Source organism: Scyliorhinus torazame, chromosome 17, assembly GCF_047496885.1.
Source record: "Scyliorhinus torazame isolate Kashiwa2021f chromosome 17, sScyTor2.1, whole genome shotgun sequence".
Taxonomy (NCBI): domain Eukaryota; kingdom Metazoa; phylum Chordata; class Chondrichthyes; order Carcharhiniformes; family Scyliorhinidae; genus Scyliorhinus; species Scyliorhinus torazame.
The window spans coordinates 156245590-156269130 of NC_092723.1; the positions used below are offsets into that span (position 1 = coordinate 156245590).

Genomic DNA, 23541 nt, shown 5'->3' on the forward strand with positions numbered 1-23541 from the left:
ACTAGGGGGCAGCACGTGGCGCAGTGGTTAGCACTGGGACTACAGCGCTGAGGACCCCAGCCCTGGGTCACGGTCCGTGTGAATTTGCACATTCTCCCTGTGTCTGCGTGGGTTTCACCCCCACAACCCAAAGATGTGCTGGTTAGATGGATTGGCCACACCAATGCTGCCCGTCAGCTCAGAAATACATAATAATTGCTGCGCTGAGGACTCGGGTTCTATCCCGACCCCGGGTCACTGTCTGTGTGGAGTTTGCACATCTCCCTGTAGCGGTGTGGGTTTCACCATCACAACTCAAAGGTGTGCAGGGTAGGTGGATTGGCCACGCTAAATTGCCCCTTAATTGGAAAAATAAAATTGGGTACTCTAAATTTATTTTAAAAAAATATCTAATAACGAGTCATCCGCATACAGCAAAACCTTGTGCTTGGCACCCCTCCCAGTCAATTCCTCTACACTCTATGTGAGGAATTGAACTAAAGAAAAGAGCATTAGACTGGGATGACCAGTTAGAATAGTGCATTATGGACATTAATTCGGGTTACAAGGAATGATCAGAGAGATGGGCAAAGCATGGGGAGAGGTGGCTATCAGGACTGGCTCTTTGCACAAAGGATGCTACAAAGGATGCTGGGAGGCAGAGGCCCAGAGGAAGGAATGTGTAATAAGCCTATCAGAATCAGTGGCAGTTAGATTATATGACCAGGTCAAGGAAAGGGCCTATCGGAATCTTGTATTCATGTATGTGGAACTTGAAACTGCATGAATGTGAATAAACACACATGTCTGGAACTTTCAAGAGACATGGGTCTCCTGCCTTCATCAGAGTGAGTGTAAGTTTGCAAGCTATTTGAAATAAATTAAAGGAATTTCTAAATCCAAACTCAGCTTTTAATTGAGACCAGACTGGACAGAAAGTACTCGCTTTCATCATTTGGTGGCAGCGGTGGGATTTCTACATGCGACCGCCAGTCATCTGCGAAATTAGAATTAAACTGACGGAGAGAGAGGAAATGGGCCCACGACATGAGTAGCTGGAAAATGACCATGTCGGTTTTCCTCTTTTTCGTAGTCTGATGACGTTTAATCACTCGCACATGGTCAGGTAAGGTCATCTCGACGAAATCAAAGGTCAGTCTGGCGGATTAGAAAACTAATTTCAATCGATATAGGTACGATTGAGGGCTATTAAACTGAGGGAATACGAGGGGACAATTAAGCTAGAGCCTGAGGGAATGTGCCTCGTAATTCAGTTTGCATGTTGAAAATTATAATTGGTTGTATTGAATTACACTTTTATTCGGTTAAGTTCTTTAATGGGTTGAGGGAATATCACAGACAATTCAGTTAAGACCACTGAGGGAATGTTCTGGAGACAATTCAATGCCATACAATTAGAATTGACTAAAGTTGGATTTTGTTCGGGGGAGATATGTCTTATGAGTGAAAAAGTTGGGAGATGAATGGCCACTAGGGGGAAACCAAAGACTTGGAAATGATTAGGGAATTTCAGGATTGTGTTTTCTTGGCAAATTAAAACTTATTGTCTAGTTGGTTGAAATGAATGAAAGTATAATGATTTGAATTCTTTTTGGTTGAGTGGAGATCTCGGTGGATGAATGAGTGTGTGTGTTTAATAAGAAGTTGTGAACTTCCTCTAGTACACCAAGTTTTAAAATGCTGTGTTTTGCAAAACGAAGTTGCACATCAATTAGGAGGTATACAGGGGCAGTTAAAAGTGAGATTTAAAACGGGGTAAGTATTTGAAAGTTCTTTAGAAAATCAGTAATAATGATTAACATTGTGGAAGTTATTTAGAACCCAATTCTCAGGAGGTAAACAAAAAGCAAAATCAAAAAAATGTATAAATTGGGATTTGTAAATGATTAGTTGAACTCGGCATAAGATTACACAGGGGGAAAGGAAGATCCCAGTAGAAAGGAAGAAGGCCATTTTAGAGATGCCCAAACCCCAAACTGTAAGAGGGGCATGGCAGTAAGGGACTCGAAACACGGGGACCAATGAGACCAGTATTAGGAGGTAGTCGGTGGAAGTGATATGGCACAGCTCCACTGGGTCCTAGTGCCCGCTGAGTTGCAAGAAAGTCACTAGCAGAAGAAATGAAGTTTATAATGTTAACTACATTACAGGCGGAGCTTTAGGGAATAAAGATATGGGACCGGAGCTTAGATTAGGTGTATTACTTGCAGTATCAGGAAATGAGAATCTGATGGCAGGGAAAGATTAATACAAATAGATGCAGAAATAAAAATTAAGATATTAAAACCAATTGATAACTTAAAGGAAAAAAGGAAAGCAAACCTAGCAATAGAAAGAATGACACAGGGTTAATCAGCACACAATCCAGGGAGACCAATGCAGGCCGTAAAAGCAATATCTCTTGACCCAAGGTGCCAAATGCGAGCTGGAGATAATGATCAAAGAGTTAGAACAGCACGGAATCATTCAAGAAGCCATATATGCATCGATGAATAGCCCACTTCAGGTAGTTAGCAAGCCTGCTGGTACATTTAGAATGGTAATGAATTACAAAGCATTAAATAAGGTCACAAAAAGGAAAAAGAGAAGGATAAACGGTATTTAATAAATCCACAAACTACATTGGAGAAGGTGGCAGGCAAAACTTATTTAACTAGTATAGATTTAGCCAACGGATTCGGGAGTGTTCCATTAGACCCAGACAGCAGGGAAAAGACAGCATTTACCTTTGGCACTAAACATTACGTATACTGTAAATTGCCACAAGGATATGTTAATTTCCCAGACCACTTTCAGGCAATAGTAAGGGAGTTGATTAAAGATGATTTGGCTTTAGTATATATTGATGATGTGTTAATTGGAGATGATGATCAGGGGGACACATGTTGAAAGAAAGACCAAAATTATTAAAACACTTAATGAAGCAGGATTTAAGATAGGGTTAAAGAAATGCCAGATTGGCAGGAGCGAAGTCGACTATCTAGGGTAGTCAGTGTCAAGGGCAGGTGGGGAAGCCAGTGTTGGGATGAGAGAGAAAGCTGCTAGAATTCGCAGCGCCCGTTTCACGAAACGGGGGTAAGCAAATCATGGGAATTTTGGGGTATTTGAGACCAGTAGTGGAAGACTTTAGTCTTTATGCTAGACCCATTTATGAAACTTTAAAAGGGGATTTTAGGTGGACCAGTGAAGAACAAAGAAAATTTCAGCACAGGAACAGGCCCTTCGGCCCTTCCAGCCTGCACCGATCCAGATCCTTTATCTAAACCCGTCACCTATTTTCCAAGGATCTACTTCCCGTTGTTCATATACCTGTCTAGATACATCTTAAATGATGCTATCGTGCCCGCCTCTACCACCTCCGCTGGCAAAGCGTTCCAGGCACCCACCACCCTCTGCGTAAAAACTTTCCACGCACATATCCCTTAAACTTTCCCCCTCTCACCTTGAAATTGTGACCCCTTGTAATTGACACCCCCACTCTTGGAAAAAGTTTGTTGCTATCCACCCTGTCCCTATCTCTTGAGATTTGTCCTATTTTCCGGATATTGCTCCAAAGCTTCATCAGTTTTAAGTCGCCTAGATCTTATGTATGCTTCCTTTTTCATCTTAGCTAGTCTCACAATTCCACCCGTCATCCATGGTTCCCTAATCTTGTCATTTCTATCCCTGATTTTCTCAGGGACATGTCTGTCCTGCACTCTAATCAACCTTTCCTTAAGACTCCCACATTTCAAATGTGGATTTACCCTTAAACAGCTGCTCCCAATCCACATTCCCTAGTTCCTGCCGAAGAGGAGGTTGGACTAGTTAAAAACAGCTGTAGCAACATCCGGGCCATTAGAGGAGAGACATGAAGAGGACGATTTGAGCATTAAATTTGATCTGTACGCAAATGGATATGGTATGGTGCTCGTTAATCATAGTACTCAGACACCTATCAAACATGGACAGGAAATTGGTCAAGGGCTGAACAAAGGTTTTTGGACATTGCAAAATGTCTGGCAGCCATAACAAAAAGGATAGCAGAGATTGAAAATTTATCAGCTGGGAAAGAAATTTATGTCACAACTGAATTTTTAGAGTTGACAGAGTTAACCAAGAGACAGGGTTGCCATTAAGGCGCAAATACAGCTCGATGGGAAACTATTCTTTTAAACCCTGCCTTAATGTTTATTCATAACATTAAAAAGGGACAGAAACTTGATAATCAGTTAGCAGAACAGAGTTGGTAAATGCTTGGGTGGTATATACGGATGGTAGTAAAGTTAAGGAGGACGAGGGACAAGCCAGGTGGGAGTAGCATAGAAAAAAACTGAGACACCGATGGAAGAATGGTCACTCGAGTATGCAGGCCCTCTTTTTCCTAGGAGCAGCAAAAGTAATTTGTACTTTTTAAGCAAAGCTGATAGCAGCACGGGGGACGCTGAATTAGAGAATCAGTGGCATCTGGAGCAAAGGAATTGTATCAGAACTAAAACACCCGACCCAATTAAATAATAACAGCGGGATTATTATAATCCATAGGCAACCTATCGGCAGCAAACAAAGAAACATAATTAGTAAGGAATTGCGAATATGGGATGATAGATCAAGGGCTGTTATTAATGGACCCCAGTTAAAATGATTCATTGTGAACATAATGAAACATCGTGTCAAGGATGTGGCACGTTCTGTAGCCCAGTAGTTTGGACGGAGTAATCATATGAAACCTAGGAGAATGACAGATATAGCATTCAGGTGAGTTGATATTGCATTTAGAATGACAGAAATGGGGAAATGCTTCGTCTCCCAGGGAAATTTGGGGAATTCAGTTGTCATGATTGTTTTGTGAAACATCAGGCAACACTGATGATCGAAGTTTGTGATCACATGATAGCTTTTGACCATGGGATGGTGTGATAATGATAAATTGTAATTACTGCAGAGAAAACCAAGCTGACGACGGAGTGATTGGGAAAGGATGTGCAGGATTGTGAAGAAGTGACAAACTTGTGGTACCAATTAGTGAGGGAGTACGTAGTTTAAGAGGTGTTGGGATGACCCGGGGACGTAAAATTAGCCTAACAGTGTTTAGAGACTGTATCACTGCAATGATGCCGTGCCACAGGATAGATCATATCCCCAAACCACTCCGACAAGGGAAAAGGAATGTTTGGTTGTGAGTGGCAGGGGATAACTGCACTTACTAGTATAATGTAATCAGTGGAGCAGGATGCCAGGGAATTGAAACCTGTTAGCAGCATCGATAGGACAGATGATAAAGTGAAAATGTCATGATTGGAAATTACTTTCATAAAAATCCGGTCATAATCAAAATTAAAGGAATTAAAGTACATGCAGTACTACTATCCGACATGTATCAGGGAAGTTTCGACCCGCTTGGATCATTGAGTTAGTAAAAGAGGAGTTTAAGATTCTTCGAGTCTCACTCAGGGGTGCAACAATAGGCGAAGGAGGCTTAACAGGCCTTAATCGTATGATGCACGTCAAGGTTGAGAAAAAAAAAGGGAATTAAACGGAAATCCGGAAGTCCTGGAGAGGGCACTTCTGGAACATCCAAACAATAGAAAGATACAAATTAAGAAATAGGGCCCTTTCCGCCTTTGACCTGTTCATTTGGTTTTCAGATGAAGTAAAAATAACAGACGAAGAACGAGAACTACACTCCAGAGAAGAATGTTTTTAGACAGTATGGGGGGGGAAACTAATGATACAATTGGCTACATATTTGAGGGAATTAAATGACAAGAGCCCAGAAGGAAAACCTTACGGGTTAGAAACAAATCAAAATATCAAATTATTCCTCAATAGTGAAACCTCCGGTCAGACATCTCGAACTGCACGCTAGCTGATGGATGATCTGTGGTCTCTACTGGGTATGTACTACGCGGTGGAGTTATTCAGGTTCTTGGCAGATGGCAGTGACTGACAAGGAATCCCCGCATTTTAAATGACAATAGTTTAGGAATTTTGACAGCTTGATGCCACGACGGGAAGTTTGTAACCAATGCAGCAAACAATATGGCATTGGAGAGTGTAATAGTTATTACGGACAAAATGTCCTGTAAGTTGTTAGGGACTGTTATGTATGGATTCAATTGGGTTGTAACCCCGAAAGTTGACTGTATTAAATGTACAAGTGGTGTTATTGCAAAGTAGAAAAAGAAACAAACAAATAATGTCAAGTATACACTCCAAGCTGTAAGGGAAATGATAACGGACAAAAGGGATTTGAAGAAAACTGAGTTATTGTCTCATGTAAGCCAGGGCTGGCAGGCTACATGGTTCAGTATAATGTTAGACGTTAGTGTGAGGAAGTCCGGAATAAAAACAGGATTGATTGAAGCTTCTGCAATTCATAAAGCAAGATAATCAGTGGATAGTACATGATATCATAATTTATCATTCCAATACGAAACGGAAAGCACTTCCTAAAAAAAAACCAGTGAGGGATAAAAACCTTTTTGGTCGCTGATGGACTGAGTTGTGTGCTGTTTCTAAGGGACATGAGGAAGCTTTTACGGTGCTGCTACCCCATGGTAATCAGATGCCTTGGAGGTAGTGGAACACACGGGTATTGCTATTGTGTTGCCTTCCTGAGTAGCGACAGCTATGGTTCACGGTGATTGGACTTGAGGCAAGAACAATACAAAGAGTCTATCGACAATGGTCTGCGGGATGGATGAATTTACAGTTGATTTCCATACACAGTTTACAAATCATGACATGTACACACACATGACAAGGATCGGGGATAGCTGCTAGTCAGTACAACTAGTAGGATTCAGCTCAGAGTCAGCTCTCATAGCTCGGTCATGGTGTTTTACCTGATGCATGGATTGATAATACTTGTTATTATAATTGTATATTGGACAGAAAGAACTCAATTTCATCATATGCGCCATTGCCAACGGCTCGATCGTCAAGGCGAAAAGCGTCGGGGAGAGCAGACACATCTGCCCCATCCCACGATGTAACCCAAAGTACTCCAAACTCACACGATTAGTGTGTAAACTCGCCACCGACACCTTGTCCGCAAATCTGAACCCAAATCGCCCCAGCACCTTAGGGTAGCACAGTAGTTAGCACTGCTGCTTTGCAGCGGCAGGGACGCGGGTTCAATTCCTGGCTTGGGTCACTGGCTGTGCGGAGTTTGCACATTCTCCCCATGTGTGTGTGGGTTTCCTCCGGATACTCCGGTTTCCTCCCAAAAGATGTGCTTGTGAGGTGAATTGGACATTCTGAATTCTCCCTCATTGTACCCGAACATGTGCCGGAGTGTGGGAACTAGTGGATTTTCACAGTAACTTCATTGCAGTATTAATGTAAGCCTACTTGTGACAATAAAGATTATTATTAAATACATCCACTCCATCCGATCAAATGCCTTCACCATGTCCATCACCACCACTACCTCTGGGATTGGATTGGTTTATTGTCACGTGTATAGAGGTACAGTGAAAAGTATTTTTCTGCGAGCAGCTCAAACAGATCATTTAGTACATGAAAAGAAAGTACATAAAAGGGCAACACAAGGTACACAATGTGAATACATTGACACCAGCATCAAGTAAAGCATACAGGAGTGTAGTATTAACCAGGTCAGCCCATAAGAGTCGTTTCGGAGTCTGGTAACAGCAGGGAAGCAGTTTTTGAATCTGTTCGCACGTGTTCTCGGATTTTTGTATCTCCTGCTCGATGGAAGAGGTTGGAAGAGTGAGTAAACTGGGTGGGAGGAGTCTTTGGATTATGCTGCCTGCTTTCCCAAGGCAGTGGGAGGTGTAGATAGAGTCAATGGATGGGAGGCGGTTTGTGTGATGGACTGGGCTGAGTTCACGACTCTCTGGGTTTCTTGCGGTCTTGGGCCGAGCACCTCCTGCCCCTTCGAAGGTATCGCAATAGTTACGTAATCTCCACACATTTGCCAACAACTGCCTCCCCTTCACAAAACCTGTCTGATCCTCCCCCATCACTCCGGCACACAGTCCTCCATCCGCAATGCAAGCACTTTCGGCAATAGTTTGGCATCGACATTCAATTATGATATTCGGTGGTACGACCCACACTGCTCCGAGTCTTTATCCTTCTTTAAAATCAGGGAGATGGAAGCCTGCGACTATGTAGGGGGGAGTCCCCCCCTCTCCCTCGCCTCATTATAAGTCTTCACCAGCAATGGCCCCAGCTCCACCACAAACCTTTTACAAACTCTACTGGGAACCCATCCATCCCGGGTCCTTCCCTGCCTGCATCGCACCCATGCCATCCATCACCCCTCTCAACCCAATCGGGGCACCCAGGCCCTGAACCTGTCCCTTCTTTAGCTTGGGAAACTCCAACCCATCGAGGAACCGTTGCATCCCGTCTTTCCCCATCGGAGGTTCTGACTCATACAGCCTCCTATAAAAGGCCTCAGGGGCTGGTTTAGCACACTGGGCTAAATCACTGGCTTTTAAAGCAGACCAAGGCAGGCCAGCAGCACGGTTCAATTCCCGTACCAGCCTCCCCGAACAGGCGCCGGAATGTGGCGACTAGGGGCTTTTCATAGTAACTTCACTGAAGCCGACTTGTGACAATAAGCGATTTTCATTTCATGTGCCATTCATCCCCTCCAGATACATCACCACCTCTCGTTCCTCATTCTACCAATCTCCTTCGCTGCTGCTTGCTTCCTCAACTTATGGGCCAGCATCCTACTTGCCCTCTCCCTGTACCCATACACTGCCTCTTGTCACTCCCCAACTGCCCACCGCCTTCCCCGTAGACACGAAGCCAAACTCCATCTGGAGTCTCTGCCTCTCCTTCAGCAACCCCGCCTCTGGTGCCACCGAAATCTCATCTACCAGCCTTACCCTCTCCTCCTGCTCCACCTTCTCCCTGTGCGCCTGAATCAGAATAAACTCCCCTCTAACTACAGCCTCGAGTGCCTCCCACAGCGTGGCGGCTGTGAGCTCCTCCATGTCGTTTAACTCCACATAGACCCGAATGGCAGCCCACACCCGCTCGCACACCCCCTCATCCACCAACAGTCCCACATCTAAGCTCCACTGTGGCCATTGGGCCTCTCTCTGAATCACCTGCAAATACACCCAATGCGGTGCGTGGTCAGAAACGACTACGCCGAGTCGGCCATCGCCACCAGCAGCACCTTGTCCATTACGAAAAAATCAATCCAGGAATACACCCAGTTCATAGGAAAAGTATGAATACTCCTTCGCCCTCCGCCTCCCAATCCTCCACGGGTCCGCACCCCCCACGCCTCCATGAACCCCCTCAGCTCCCTAGCCATTGTCGACACCCTGGACGACTTAGGACTCGACTTCACCCCGGCTTAAAGAGGGCAACCTTTATCCGGTTGAACCCGGCCGTCCTCTTTGCCGACTCCACATCAAGTCCTGATAGACCTGCACCTCACTTCCTTCCCAGGTACGTTTCCTGGTTTGCCTCACCCATTTCAAGATCTTTTCTTTGTCCAAGAATCTATACAGCCACACCAGCATTACCCTCTGCGGCGCCCCAACATGTGGCATCCTCCTCAGCACTCTGGGCGCCCAATCCACCTCAAAGGGCCACTCAAAGGCCCCCTTCCCCATCAACTTCTCCAGCATTCTCGCCATATACTTGGCAGCTTCTACTCCCTCGATGCCTTCAGACATCCCGATGATCTTTTGGTTCTGCATCCAGGAGCGGTTCTCCAGGTCCTCTAATTTCTCTCTCAGCCTCTTTTGGCTGAACAAAACAATCCCCATCTCCATCTCCAATGGGACCAGCCGCTTCTCATGTTCCACTGCCTCCTCCACTTTCTGAATTGCCAGGCCCTGAGCCTCCAGTCTCTGTTCCACTCTCAATTGCAGCTCTGAGCAGCTCCACCTTCTTAGCCAGGTCTTCCAAAGCCTCTTTCCTCTGCTGCTAGAATTTTGCATTCAAAACTCCACCAACTGCTCCATCAATCAGTGGGCAGGCAGCACTGCCCCCTTGCCCTCTGCCATCTTCACCTGTGGCTTACCACGAAAACCTTCCTGCTCCAGCTGCTTCCTATTCTTATACTCAAATCCTCTTGCAATAAAGACCAACATACCATTTGCCTTCTTTACTGCCTATTGTACCTGTGCGCTTACCTTCAGCGACTGATGCAGGAGGACGTCAAGGTAATTTACAGTGCAGGAGGCCAGTCAGCCCATCGAGTCTACACCGGCTCTTGGAAAGAGCACCCTACCCAAGGTCAACACCTCCACCCTATCCCCATAACCCAGTAACCCCATCCAACACGAAGGGCAATTTTGGACTCTGGGCAATTTAGCATGCCCAATCCACCTAACCTCCACATCTTTGGACTGTGGGAGAAAACCGGAGCACCCGGAGGAAACCCACCCAGTCACGGGGAGAGCGTGCAGACTCCGCACAGACATTGACTCAAGCCGGGAATCGAACCTGGGACCTGGAGCTGTGAAGCAGTTGTGCTAACCACTATGCTACTGTCTCGTTGAGTATCCAACTCTCTCAATTTACACCCACTCAAATAATAATCCACCTTCCTATTTTTGCTACTGAAGTGGATAACCTCACAATTATCCACATTTTACTGCATCTGCCATGCATATGCCCATTCACTCAGTCTGTCCAAATCCCGCTCAAGCATCGCTGTATCCTTCTCACAGCTCACTCTCCCTCCCAACTTTGTATCATCTGCATGTATGGAACATTTTTTAAAAGGGCATGTTTTAAGATGAGGAGAAAGGCCAAAACCTAAAGCTGCCGAACTCCCAACGTAGAGTCCCAAGGGCTGCAACATGCCCAACCAGAAGATGAGATGTTGCTCCTCTGGCATGCGCCAGGCGTCACTGGAGCATTACAGCAGGCCAATAACATACATGTGAGAATGAGAGCAAGATGCTGAGTTAAAATGGCAAGCAACAGGAGTGTTGGGATCATACTTGTGGACTGAGCCGCTTACCTAGTCTGTGTTTAGTCTCCCCTCTGCAGAAGTGAGCCATATTGGAAGTAGGGAATACAATAATCCAAATTGAAAGAAGTGCAAGTGAAATGCTGCTTAACCTGAAAGGAGTATGTGGGGCCATGAGTGGTGAGGAGGTAAAGGGGCAGGTGTTGCACCTTCTGTGATGGTGCAGAATGTGCCATGTGAAGGGGATGGGGAGTTGGACATGATAGAGGAGTGGACCTGGGTGTCACGGAGGGAGCAATCGCTGCAGAATGCTAACAGGGTGGGGTGAGGGGAAGATGTGTTGCATAACTAAGCCTTGTTGGTTACAGCATTTCCATTCATCCCATACATCATGGTGAAGAATTCTACTGACGATCTATGCTAGTAATTTCTCATAACCCCGAGATAGGAGTTGCAAAAAGGACATAAAAGGGTTGAAAGATCTAGTGGGGTCTTTTTTTAAAAAAATGTTTTTATTAGGGATTTTTTAAATACAAAGCAAAGATGAACGTGAACATAGACTGAAACTATATACATCGGTTACCATTCACTAAATACATCAGTTACAATTTATGTTTCACAGCAAGTGCTAGGCCTCCTGCTCCCAACTCCCCCCATTTAAAGTTCGGTGGAGCCCTGCCCCCCCCCTCACCGTTTGTAGCCTCGCGACTCTCAAGGCCGCCCCACCCTCGCTCTTCGCAAATCCCACCCCGGACTGTAAGCCCGTCGCTACTAGGAGCAGACGATAGAGTGCCCAGGACAGGGCCTTTATCAGGACGGAGGTCCAGCAACTCCTGCGAGAGGGTATCATTGAGGCTAGTACCAGCCCCTGGAGAGCCCAAGTGGTGGTCGTCAAGACTGGGGAGAAACACCGGATGGTCATCGATTACAGTCAGACCATCAACCAGTACGCGCAGCTCGATGCGTACCCCCTCCCCCGCATTTCTGACATGGTCAACCAGATTGCGCAGTATCGAGTCTTCTCCACAGTTGACTTGAAGTCAGCGTACCACCAGCTCCCTATCCGCCCTTCGAGGCAGATGGCTGCCTCTACCACTTCCTCAGGGTCCCCTTCGGCGTCACCAATGGGGTCTCGGTCTTCCAAAGAGAAATGGACCGAATGGTTGACCAGTACGGTCTGCGGGCCACATTCCCGTACTTAGACAATGTCATCATATGCAGCCATGATCAGCAGGACCATGACGAAAACTTCCTGCACTTCCTCCATACCGCTAAAACTCCTGAACCTTACCTATAACAAAGAAAAATGCGTTTTCCTCACAACCCGCCTAGCCATCCTCAGCTATGTCGTGGAACACAGAGTCCTTGGGTCCGACCCCGACCGCATGCGCCCCCTCCTGGAACTCCCCCTCCCCGACTGCCCCAAGGCCCTGAAGAGATGCCTTGGGTTCTTCTTGTACTATGCCCAGTGGGTCCCCAATTATGCAGGACATAATTACCTTGACGTCCACTTATCAAATCCACCATTTTTCCCCTGACGACTGAGGCCCGACTGGCCTTCAATTGCATCAAGGCAGATATTGCCGAAGCCACGATGCACGCTGTGGACGAGTCCATCCCATTCCATGTGGAGAGCGATGCGTCAGACTTTGTTCTGGCCGCTACCCTCAACCAGGCGGGCAGGCCCGTGGCTTTCTTCTCCCGCACCCTCCATGCCTCCGAAATTCGACACTCCTCCGTCAAAAAGGAAGCCCAAGCCATCGTAGAAGCTGTGCAACATTGGAGGCATTACCTGGCCGGCAGGAGAGTCACTCTCCTCACTGACCAACGGGCGATTGTCTTCATGTTCAATAACACACAGCGGGGCAAGATCAAGAATGACAAGATTCTGAGGTGGAGGATCGAGCTCTCCACCTACAACTATGATATCTTGTATCGACCTGGGAAGCTCAATGAGGCCCCAGGTGCCCTATCCCACGGTACATGTGCCAGCGCACAAGTAGATCGACTCCGGGCCCTCCACAATGACCTCTGTCACCCAGGGGTCACCCGTTTTTTTCACTTCAACAAGGCTCGCAACCTGCCTTACTCCATCATGGAGGTCAGGTCCGTGACCAGGGACTGCCAGGTCTGCGCGAAGTGCAAGCCGCACTTCTATCAGCCAGACAGAGCACACCTGGTAAAGGCCTCTCACCGCTTTGAGTGCCTCGGCATCGATTTCAAAGGGCCCCTCCTCTTCACTGACCGTAACGTGTACTTCCTCAACATTGTGACGAGTACTCAAGATTCCCCTTCGCCATCCCGTGCCCTGACATGACCTCTGCCACCGTCATCAAGGCCCTGCACAGTCTTTTCACCCTGTTCGGGTTCCCCGCCTACATTCATAGCGATCAGGGTTCCTCCTTCATGAGCGACGAGTTGCGTCAGTATCTGCTCAGCAAGAGCATCACCTCCAGCAGGACGACCAGCTACAACCCCCGGGGAAACGGACAGGTGGGGAGGGAGAACGCGATGGTCTGGAAGGCCGTCCTCCTGGCCCTACGACCTAGAGGTCTCCCAGTCTCCCGCTGGCAGGAGGTCCTCTCCGATGCGCTCCACTCCATCCGGTTGCTCCTGTGTACAGCCACCAACGAGACTCCTCACGAGCGTATGTGTGCTTTCCCCAGGAAATCCACCTCCGGGGTCTCACTCCCGTCCTGGCTGGCAGTCCCAGGGCCCGTCCTCCTCCGGAAGCATGCGAGGAGCCATAAATCCGACCCCCTCGTCGAGAAGGTCCTGCTCCTCCATGAAAATCCACAACATGCCTACGTGGCACATCAGGATGGGCGACAGGACACCGTCTCCCTTCGGGATTTGGCACCTGCAGGTTCCCCAAGCGACCATCACCACTACCACCACCATCCCCGACCCTACACCGTCTTCCCCCGCCCCTGCCCACCTACCTCACGAACTAGCACCCGCAGGCCCACCGGCGACCATCACCACCACCTCCGCCCATAAGCCGCCCCCCACCCCCACCCTTCACCGACTCAACAACTGGGTGAAGAAGAGGACAACACGCTCCCGGACACGCAGGTCTCAACACCGGTGCCCACATCACAGCCGGGACTGAGGCGATCACGGAGGAAGGTCAAGGCCCCCGACAGACTTGACCTTTAAGACCACTTCAACCCCGCCGGACTCTTTCTCTAACAGGGGTTGAATGTGGTAAACCACTGTGTTGCATTGTACATGCCTGTGGCTCCTCCCCTCGGGCTCGTGTATAAAGGTGGCTAGTCTCCGCCTCCGACCCAGTTTGGGACCAGAGGCCAGGAGGCTTGCTGTTTAGTGTATTAAAGCCTCAGTTACGTTCATCATTCGTCGTGTGTTTATTGTTGGCATATCATGGAGGGCAGGTCAAAGTCCATTTGTAGCTTCTTCCTCTCCTCCAGGAGCTCTACGTTGGGGCCTCGGAGTATCGCTGGTCTACCTCAAGTATGAAGTCGACTAGCTGTTGCGTTGCCGTCCTCTCTGCCCTATCTCTCCGTGCGTTATAAAATAATTTCACCCCTGGTCACAGCCTCCAGTGCCCCCAACAGCTTGGAGGGCGAGACAGCCCCATTCTGGTTATTTGTAACATACTCGTCTATGGCCTATGATATTTTCTCGCAGCTAGCCTTGTCAGCCAAGAGGGCCGTGTCCAACCTCCATGGGGGGGCGTTGGGCACAGCCCGTCTCCAACTTACATCCAAGTAATGTGGAGAGTGGTCAGAGATAACGATCACGATGTATTCCACTCTTACTATCCCTGGAAGTACCGATTTCCCACTACAAAGAAGTCAATCTGGGTGAATACATCATGTATCTTGGAGAAGAAGAACTCCTTCTCCACTGGGTGGGTGAACTGCCATGGGTCCACTGCCTCCATCTGCGACATGAATATGCCGAGGTCTTTCGCCATGTTAGAGGTCCTCCCTGTTTTGGGGTTCGACCTGACTGTCCATGGGTCCTCTACACAGTTAAAGTCCTCCTGCCATGATACGTTGGTGTGTGTCGACGTCGGGAATTTCTGCCATGATCTTCTTTAGAAACAGAGTGTTGTCTCAGTTAGGCACGACAACGTTCACCAGGACCAGTGGTGGCCCGTCCAGGACACTGCTGACCATGACATACTGTCCCCCGAGTTCGTAATTGCCCTCGTCGCAGTAAACATCGTCCTCTTATTTAACAGTTTGGCTATCCCCCGGCTCTTGACCCGTAGCAGGAATAATAGGTCTGTCCCACCCAGTCCTTCCTTACTTGCAGTCGGTCCTTCTCCCTCAGGTATGTCTCTTGGAGGAAGGCTTTGTCAACTTTCATACTTTAAGGTGGGCAAAGGCTCTGGATCTTTTCACTGGGCCGTTAAGTGACGATCCAGGCGACAGGTGGGCGGCATGGCAGCACAGTGGTTAGCACTGTTGCTTCATAGTTCCAGGGTCCCAGGTTCGATTCCTGGCTTGTGTCACTGTCTGTGCGGAGTCTGCACGTTCTCCCAGTGTCTGCGTGGGTTTCCTCCGGGTGCTCCGGTTTCCTCCCACAGTCCAAAGATGTGCAGGTTAGGTGGATTGGCCATGCTAAAAGGCCCTTAAGGTGTCCAAAAAGGTTAGGTGGGGTTACTGGATTATGGGGACAGGGTGGAGGTGTGGGCTTAAATAGAGTGCTCTTTCCAAGGGCCGGTGCAGATTCGATGGGCCGAATGGCCTCCTTCTGCACTGTAAATCCTATGATCTATCCTGATGGAGATTTTGTCCCCTCCTTCCTGTGGGATCAACCATTCTTTACCCCCATAAGGGGGCCATCCAAAATGGCCGTGGGCACTGTTCTAACCACGAGGCCGGGCCATCGCACTCCGGGGCTTCCCTTTGTCCAAGGGCCACATAACATGGTCGCCAACTACGTGTGCGCCATGTGGGTGAGACCCTGCACTCTGGGGTTTCCTTTTGTTTGGAGACCCTCCAAAATGGCTGCTTACGGTACCTTTGTGTTCCAAGTCGCCACATGTAGCCTGTTGTAGCCAGCTTAATGTCGTTACTATCCTTGACCCTATGCTTCCTCTATGATTCTTTCCCCCCCTTGTCCTTTCCCCTCATCCTGTTACTGTTCCCTACCCGTTTACTCCTCTGATTGTCCCCCCTTGGTGTTGTGTCCGTTCCCCCCCCCCCGTTGCCGAGTGCTCACTCTTCTGCGGGAGATGCACCGCGGCCCCCCTTCGCTTGTACCTCCTGGTGCTAGCATTCCTGTTAGTGGTGTGGTCCCCCTCCTGGGGTCGGCTACTTGTCTACCCTTCGCATGCTATATGGATTTCCCTCCTGCCATCCTGCTCACCCTCCCCTATGCGCTGCTGTTTTCGCCCCTTCATTCCTAAGCTTTAGTTCCTGTCTTCAAAGTGAGGCAGTGCAGTCCCGCGAAAAGTGTCTCCCGGATTGATTAATGTCCCTTTGGGTGATCGTCTCACTTTTGTCTCTGTTGTTGTTTCCCCAGCCCATTTTCCAGGAAACATTTGTCTGCGCCTCCAGGGGTCGTGAAGAAAAGCTCCCTGCCCCCTTGAATGTAATCCAGAGTTTAGCCAGATTCTTTGCCAATCCTGGTACCGTGGTGTATGATGCTGATTATCGCCCTCGGCTGCTCTTCAGCTTTGGGTTTTGGCTGGAGCAACCGGTGGGCTCTGTCTATTTCTGGCAGGTTGGGGAAGATTTCCCATCCCACAAGGTTTCCCAGCATCTGGGCCACATAGTCCGTGGCGTCTCTGCCTTCGATCCCTTCCTGCAGGCCCAATATTCTTAAGTTTTGGTGCTATGACCGGTTCTCCTGATCCTCTATTTTCCCCTTCAGAATTCCCTGTGGCGTTACCAACCTCACTATTTCCGTCTCCAGGACGGCAATCCGATCGCTCTAGTCTGTTGAGGCTTTTTCTAATTCTTTGATGGTGTTCCCTTGAGCCTCCAGTCACCTCTTCGCCTTGTCCAGGGCCACCTGCATGGTAGCCAGAGCCTCCGTGACTGCCACCTTGATATCGGTCTGTCTCTCTTCCCTAAGTTCTCTTCGTTCACTGGAAAGGACCATCTACCATCCGCCCTCTGGTGAGGGGGAGGGAACCCCATGTGCAGTTTGCCTGTCCTTCTCGCTCTGGTGTGGCCGGCACTTTGTGCGTTTGCCATCCCGCTGCTTGTTTCTTCCATTTCTTGTCTCCTGATGGCATCTGATGTTACTGTTGTTCTGCATCCTCTCTTGTATTATTGTTAGCTAGGGTGCGGGGATATTTTTTCACTGTTTTAGTGGGCTACTTTGGGCAAAAGAGCCCTATTTTGGGGTTTATAGGAGGAGAGCCACCTGATGTGGGACTACTCAGCACATCTAGTAGGGTCATTAAATAAAAAGAAAATATCTTACTTCTCCTCCACCATGTCTCCGAGGGTCTACCTGCTCTGAAGGTTCGATCTTGACCTGGCCAATAAACAAAAATCGAGCTTCAATGACTGTCAGAAAAATATTCTATTTTACCGTATTAGCTTTTAAAAATATATATTTTTATTCCGGCAAAACTTTCAGTATACACAAACAATACAACCACCCGATTCCCCCTCTCCCCTCCACAAAAAGCCAAACCTTAGACAAAATATAGAGACAACCCCCCCACCCACACACACAGCAGACAGTAACCAGTTCCCTGAAAAAGGCCAACCCTTTCACCGACGCCCTCATGGTACAAGAATTTTGTCAGGTTGCCCCAGCCATGCCGAGGCCTCAGGCGGCACCAGGGACCTCCACCCAAGCAGAACTCACCTGCGGGCTATTAGCGAGGCGAAGGCTAGAACATCTGCCCTCGTCCCCGTCTGCAGCACTGGCGAGTCCAAAACTCCAGAAATGGCCACCACCAGGCATGGCTTCTGCTGAACGCTACAAATCCCTGACATTGTATCAAAGAAGAAGATCCAGAAACTAATTAGCCTGGGGCAAGACCAAATCATGTGTGTGTGATTCACTGGCCCCCCCCCCAGAGCACCGCTCTAGGGCGGCACAGTAGCAGTGGTTAGCACTGTTGCTTCACAGCACCAGGGACCCTGGTTCGATTCCTGGCTTGGGTCACTGTCTGCACATTCTCCCTGTGTCTGCGTGGGTTTCCTCCGAGTGCTCTAGTTTCCTCCCACAAAAGACTATGGAGGCCAAATCACTGAGCGTCTTTAAGACAGAGATAGATCGGTTCTTAATTAATAAGGGGATCAGGGGTCATGGGGAGAAGGCAGGAGAATGGGGATGAGAAAAATAACAGCCATGATTGAATGGTGGAGCAGACTCAATGGGCCCAGTGCCTGAATTCTGCGCCTATGTCTTATGGTCTATGTCCCGAAAGACGTGCTTGTTCAGTGAATTAGACATTCTGAATTCTCCCTCGGTGTACCCGAACTGGCGCCGGAGTGTGGCGTCTAAGGGATTTTCACATTCGCTTCATTGCAGTGTTAATGTAAGCCTGCTTGTGACACTAATAAAGGTTATTATCACGCCTATCCTCCACCCCCGAAGAACCCACTCATTGGCGCCCTGGTCAGGTGCGGCCTGTGCACCACCTTGAACTGGATCAGGCTTAACCTCACACATAAGGATGTGAAGTTGACCTGTGAAGAACCTCACTCCACACTCTCCTCTCAAAGACCAAGCCCAGTTCAGCCTCACACTTCCTCTTTACCTCTTTCAACGATGCCTGTTCCGTCGCCAACATCTGCCCATAGGCATCCAAAATCGTACCCTCCCCTAACTCAGCCAAGGACAGTACCCTATCCATAAGCAAAGACGATGGTACTAAGGGAAATGAAGGAAGTTCCCTGTATAAAGAACATGCACCTGAAAGTACCTGAATACATTCCCTCTCAGGAGCTGGAACCTCTTTAACAACCTATCCAGGGCTGGCGAACCTACCTTTCAGAAACATGTCCCTATACCTCTCCAACCCCTCCCTCTCCCATGCCCTAAGTGATGAATCAAAGTCAGACTACACAAACCTATGGTTCCTGCAAATAAGAGCCAACAGTGACATGGAGCCCAGTTTAAAATGCTGCCTAAACTGATTTCAAAGTCTCAAAGGGGCTGTCAGCACCGGGCTCAAAGAGAATTTAGCAGGGGAAAACTGGTGTGGCTCAATAGCCAGAGCCCTCAGACACAACCCGACACACACCTCCTTCATCTGCTCCCAGACAGTCCGGATGCATGAACCACACCCCACCTTATTGATATTTGACAGCCCAGTAGTAGAACAACGGATTGGGTAGTGCCAACATATTCCCCCCCACTCCCGGCTGCCTATTCCTTTGCAAAAACATCCTACGAAGCTTAGGAGTGTTACCAGTCTTTATTAACGCTACAAAAGACTTGGGGTAAAAGACTGGGAGACACTGGAACAATAACAAAAACCTCGGGAAAATATTCATTTTCACCGTCTGTACCCATCCTGCCTTTTCAAAATCGGTCTTCACCCCTCTACCAGACTAGAAAAGTCATGGGCCACTCGGATTCCCAGATATGGAAAGCTAGTTCTGGCTGGACGAAACAGCAACCTCACCAGATCAACTCCCCTTCATGGGGGGTTCAGCAGATAATATTCACTCTTGCCCAGATTCAGCTTGTTCCCTGAAAAGGAGCCAAATTTCCTGAGCAACTCCATTATCTCCCCCACATTGGAGAGTGGGTCCGTGACATATCGTAACAAATCGTACAAGGACATCCTGTGCTCCCTCCCCCCATGCTCTATCCCCCTCCATCCGGCCGACCTCAGAGCATTGGCCAGCGGCTCAATTGCCAAGGCAAACAATAGTGGAGACAATGGACATGCAGTTGAAAATAACCCGAACTCAGGGCGTTAGTACATACACTCGCTGTAGTGGCCTTGTACAAACGCCTAATCAATGAAATAAATTTTGGCCCAAAGCCAAACTCCCAAGGATCTCAAAGAGGTACCCCCACTCAACCCTATCAAACGCCTTCTTGCGTCCATCAAAATAATCACCTCTGGCTCGGTCCCTAGGGAGGGCGACAAAACCAGATTTAAAAATCTCCTTATGTTGGCCAACTGCTCGCTCTTAACAAATCCAGTCTGTTTCTCCGAGGTCACCGCAGATAGGCAGGGCTCTAAGTGCATTTGCAATACTTTAGCCAACAATTTAGTATTGGCATTTAACAACACAATAGGCCAATATGACCCACATTCTCTGGGATCCTTGTTCTTCTTCAAGATCCAGGATCGTGCCTGTAATACTCTCTGGGATATGAAATCATTAAACATATCCAGAAGTGGACCAAATTGACAGAAAATTGTTTGTAAAATTCAGTGGGAAATCCATCCGGACCTGGTGCTTTACACCCATCTGCATAGACCGAATACAGCTTATAATCTCCTCCAGCTCTACCGGCATCTCCAACTTCTGCCTTATCTCCTGCTCCACCTCCGGGAAGGTTGACACATCCAAAAAATGCTTCATCGAATCACCCTCCTGTGGAAGTTTTGACTCATACACCCTCCTGTGGAGGTTCTGACTCATACAACCTACGATAGAAGACCTCAAACGCCTGATTGACCTTCGATGGGGCAGAAATTAACCCGCCATCCGAATCCCTAACCTACACTACCTGCTGTGAAGCATTTTGCCGTCGCAACTGGTGGGCCAACGATTGATTGGCCTTCTTCCAATCCTCGAGCATCGCAGCTGACCACCGCCTTACCCGTCGACAACAAGTCAAGATCAGTTTGCATCATTTTTCTATTCACCAATAACTTGGGTGTTGGGGCAATCGAGTACTGGTGGTCCATCTCAAGAATTCCATCCACCAGAGGGCGGCAAGGTGGCTCAGTGGTTAGCACTGCTGTCTCATGGCAGTGAGGACCCGGATTCGATCCCGGATCACTGTCCACGTGGAGTTTCCACATTCCTTCTGTATCTGCGTGGGTCTCACCCCTATAACCCATAAAGATGTGCAGTGTAGGTGAACTGGCCACGCTAAATTGCCCCTTAATTGGAAAAAAAGAACTGGATATTCTAAATTTATTTTTTAAAAGAATGGCGTCCACCAATCTCCGCCTCTCCACCTTCTCAGATGTATCCCTATGCACCTTAGAAGAGATTATCTCCCCGCTAATAACCATCTTCAGGGCTTCCCTGACCGCAGAAGGGGAGACCTCCTAACTCAACATACTCCCCAATGCATAGGACATCCGCTCACAAAATCCCTTATCTGCGAGCAACAGTGTCCAATCTCCGCGGGAGCTGATGAGAGCGGCCCGGCTTCAACATCAAGTCCCCAAAATACAGAGCACGATCGCCGATACTCCGCCCCCTTCACACAGGGAGAAGAGACCTTTCTACCATGAAGAAATCGATCCGGGTGTAAACCGATGGAAATGGGGGTAAAAAAAAATAAATCTCTTTGTCCTTCGGAAACTTCAATCTCCAGAGGTCTACCCCCCCCCCAACCATGATGTCCACCCCCATAATGAACCAATGTGAATCAAGGTTTGGAATAGAAGCCAGCACCTTATTAATGAATGCAGTGTCATCCCAGTTCAGTGCATACATATTGACCAATGCTATCACCCACCAGCAACCCAATGATGATTACCTACCTCCCACCTGGATCTGCTAACATATTATTGCAGAAAAAGCCACCCTCTTATTAATCAACACAGCGGCCCCCCCGCATCTTACAATCAAAATCCGAGTGATATACCTGCCCCACCCGACCCTTTTGCAACCCGATTTTCAATTGGGTCTCCTGCTGGAAAACCACATCAGCATTCAAACTTCTCAGGTGCACAAACACTCTGGACCTTTTTATTGGGCCATTTAACCCACTCCCTCACGCTCTATGTTATCAACCAGACTGGGAGCCTTCCCCCGAGCCAGGATCAGCCATATCCACCCTGTGAGGCAATCCAGCAGTGCCCCAACCTGCACCACCTCCAGGCCCACCCAAAATGACCATCGCATCCCCATTAAGCCAATCCAAAAACCAAAGGAACTGTTACCATCAGCAGTCCACCTCTCCTTCCCCATCCCACCTCCACCCACCCAGAAAACCAAACAAACAATCAGCAGAGAAACAAAAGCCCCCTTCCTGACACAACCCCAAACCAAACAAAAAGCTTAAGCTGAAATAAAAGCAAATTACTGCAGATGCTGGAATCTGAAACCAAAAGAGTAAATGCTGGAAAATCTCAGCAGGTCTGGCAGCATTAGTAAGGAGAAAAAAGAGCTAATGTTTCGAGTCATATTACATAGGAGGTGGTGCTGGAGGTATTAAAGCGTATTGTCATGAGAATGTCGCTTTAAGAAATGTTTGGCTGCTCATGTTACTGCCGTGATGTCAGAGTGTGGGTGGAGCTGAGCTCTGGTTCTGCTTTTTAGTTTCACTTTGAGAAAAGCTTGGGGGTATCTGTCTTTTTGGTTTCATTTTTCAGTGTGTTGCAGCTGAAGTCAGCCACAGCAGCTGTATTGTTAAGCTCACTGCCATGAAGGACTATCTCTTGATCATTTGGTGAATTCAGAAATTTAAATGTTTTCAGTATTGAATGTAAACCCTGATGTGCTTCTGTTTAAAGGTTTTGGATGTTAAAAGGACAGCTTAAAGGATTACTTAGTGTTGTATTCTTTGGGGGTTATCTTTGAATTAATAGTTGCTAAGATATTCAATGTTTGTTTTAAAAAGGTTAACGTGAGTTCATAGAATAAACATAGTTTTGTTTTTTAAAAATACTTTTCATTTCTGCTGTACCACACCTGTAGAGTGGGCCGTGTGCTCCCCATACTACAATCTATTAAAAGTTGTGGGTCAGGTGAACTCCATGATACACTTTGGGGTTCTCTAAACCCTGGCCCATAACAATTGGGGGCTCGTCCGGGATAAAAGTTGATCTATTGGATTGGCTTAGTGAACTTAAAGACAGTGAGGGGTGAGCATATTGTGGTTGCTTTTCAGGTGTGGTATTTTAGTTTAAGTGGGGAGTGTGTTGTGGACAATGGCTCTTTCAGAGGCTCAGACGTTTTTGGGGGTGGAGACGGTCACATGCAGTACCTTACGGACAGAGACTAAAGCCAGACTGTTAGATTTGGCAAAAACATTGCAGTTAACATTACCTGACAAAATGCGAAAAGATGAGGAAATTATGGCGGTGGTTAAGCATTTAAAGTTGCCTGAGATACAGTTTGACTCAATAGAAATGGCAAAAAATTCAGTGACAGATTAAACAAATGGAACGAGAAAGAATTAAAGCAGCTTAAATACAAAAGAGAGGAAAAAGAAAGAGAGAAAGATAGAGAGGACAAAGAAAAGGAGAGAAGAAAGGAGGAAAGAAAGAATAGCCCTAGCAGAAGAAAAAGAAAGGGAGATACAGATCAGGGAAAAAGATACAGAGAGAGTTTGAACTTCAGAAAATGGCCATGAAATATGAGTCAGTTAAAATTGGCAGACGTAAAGGGAAACGTACAGTTTGATGATAGTGATGAGGATAGTGAGAAAGAGCGTCATAATCGAAGGCGTGGTGGGGATCTATTTAAATATGTCCAAGCATTGCCAAGGATTGCCGAGAAGGAGGTAGAAGCCTTTTTCATTTCATTTGAGAAGGTAGCTAAACAAATGAA

General features: G+C 47.7%; 1 protein-coding gene across 1 annotated transcript in view; it reads right to left on the reverse strand.

Annotated features, from left to right (window-relative positions):
- The window catches only part of LOC140393479 (uncharacterized), a 74801-nt gene that overhangs the window by 13688 nt on the left and 37572 nt on the right, over positions 1 to 23541 (reverse strand). The window contains exon 4 of the mRNA XM_072479804.1: positions 17309 to 17362. Within this exon, the coding sequence (XP_072335905.1) occupies positions 17309 to 17362 (54 nt within the window). The remainder of the gene's footprint in view (positions 1 to 17308; positions 17363 to 23541) is intronic.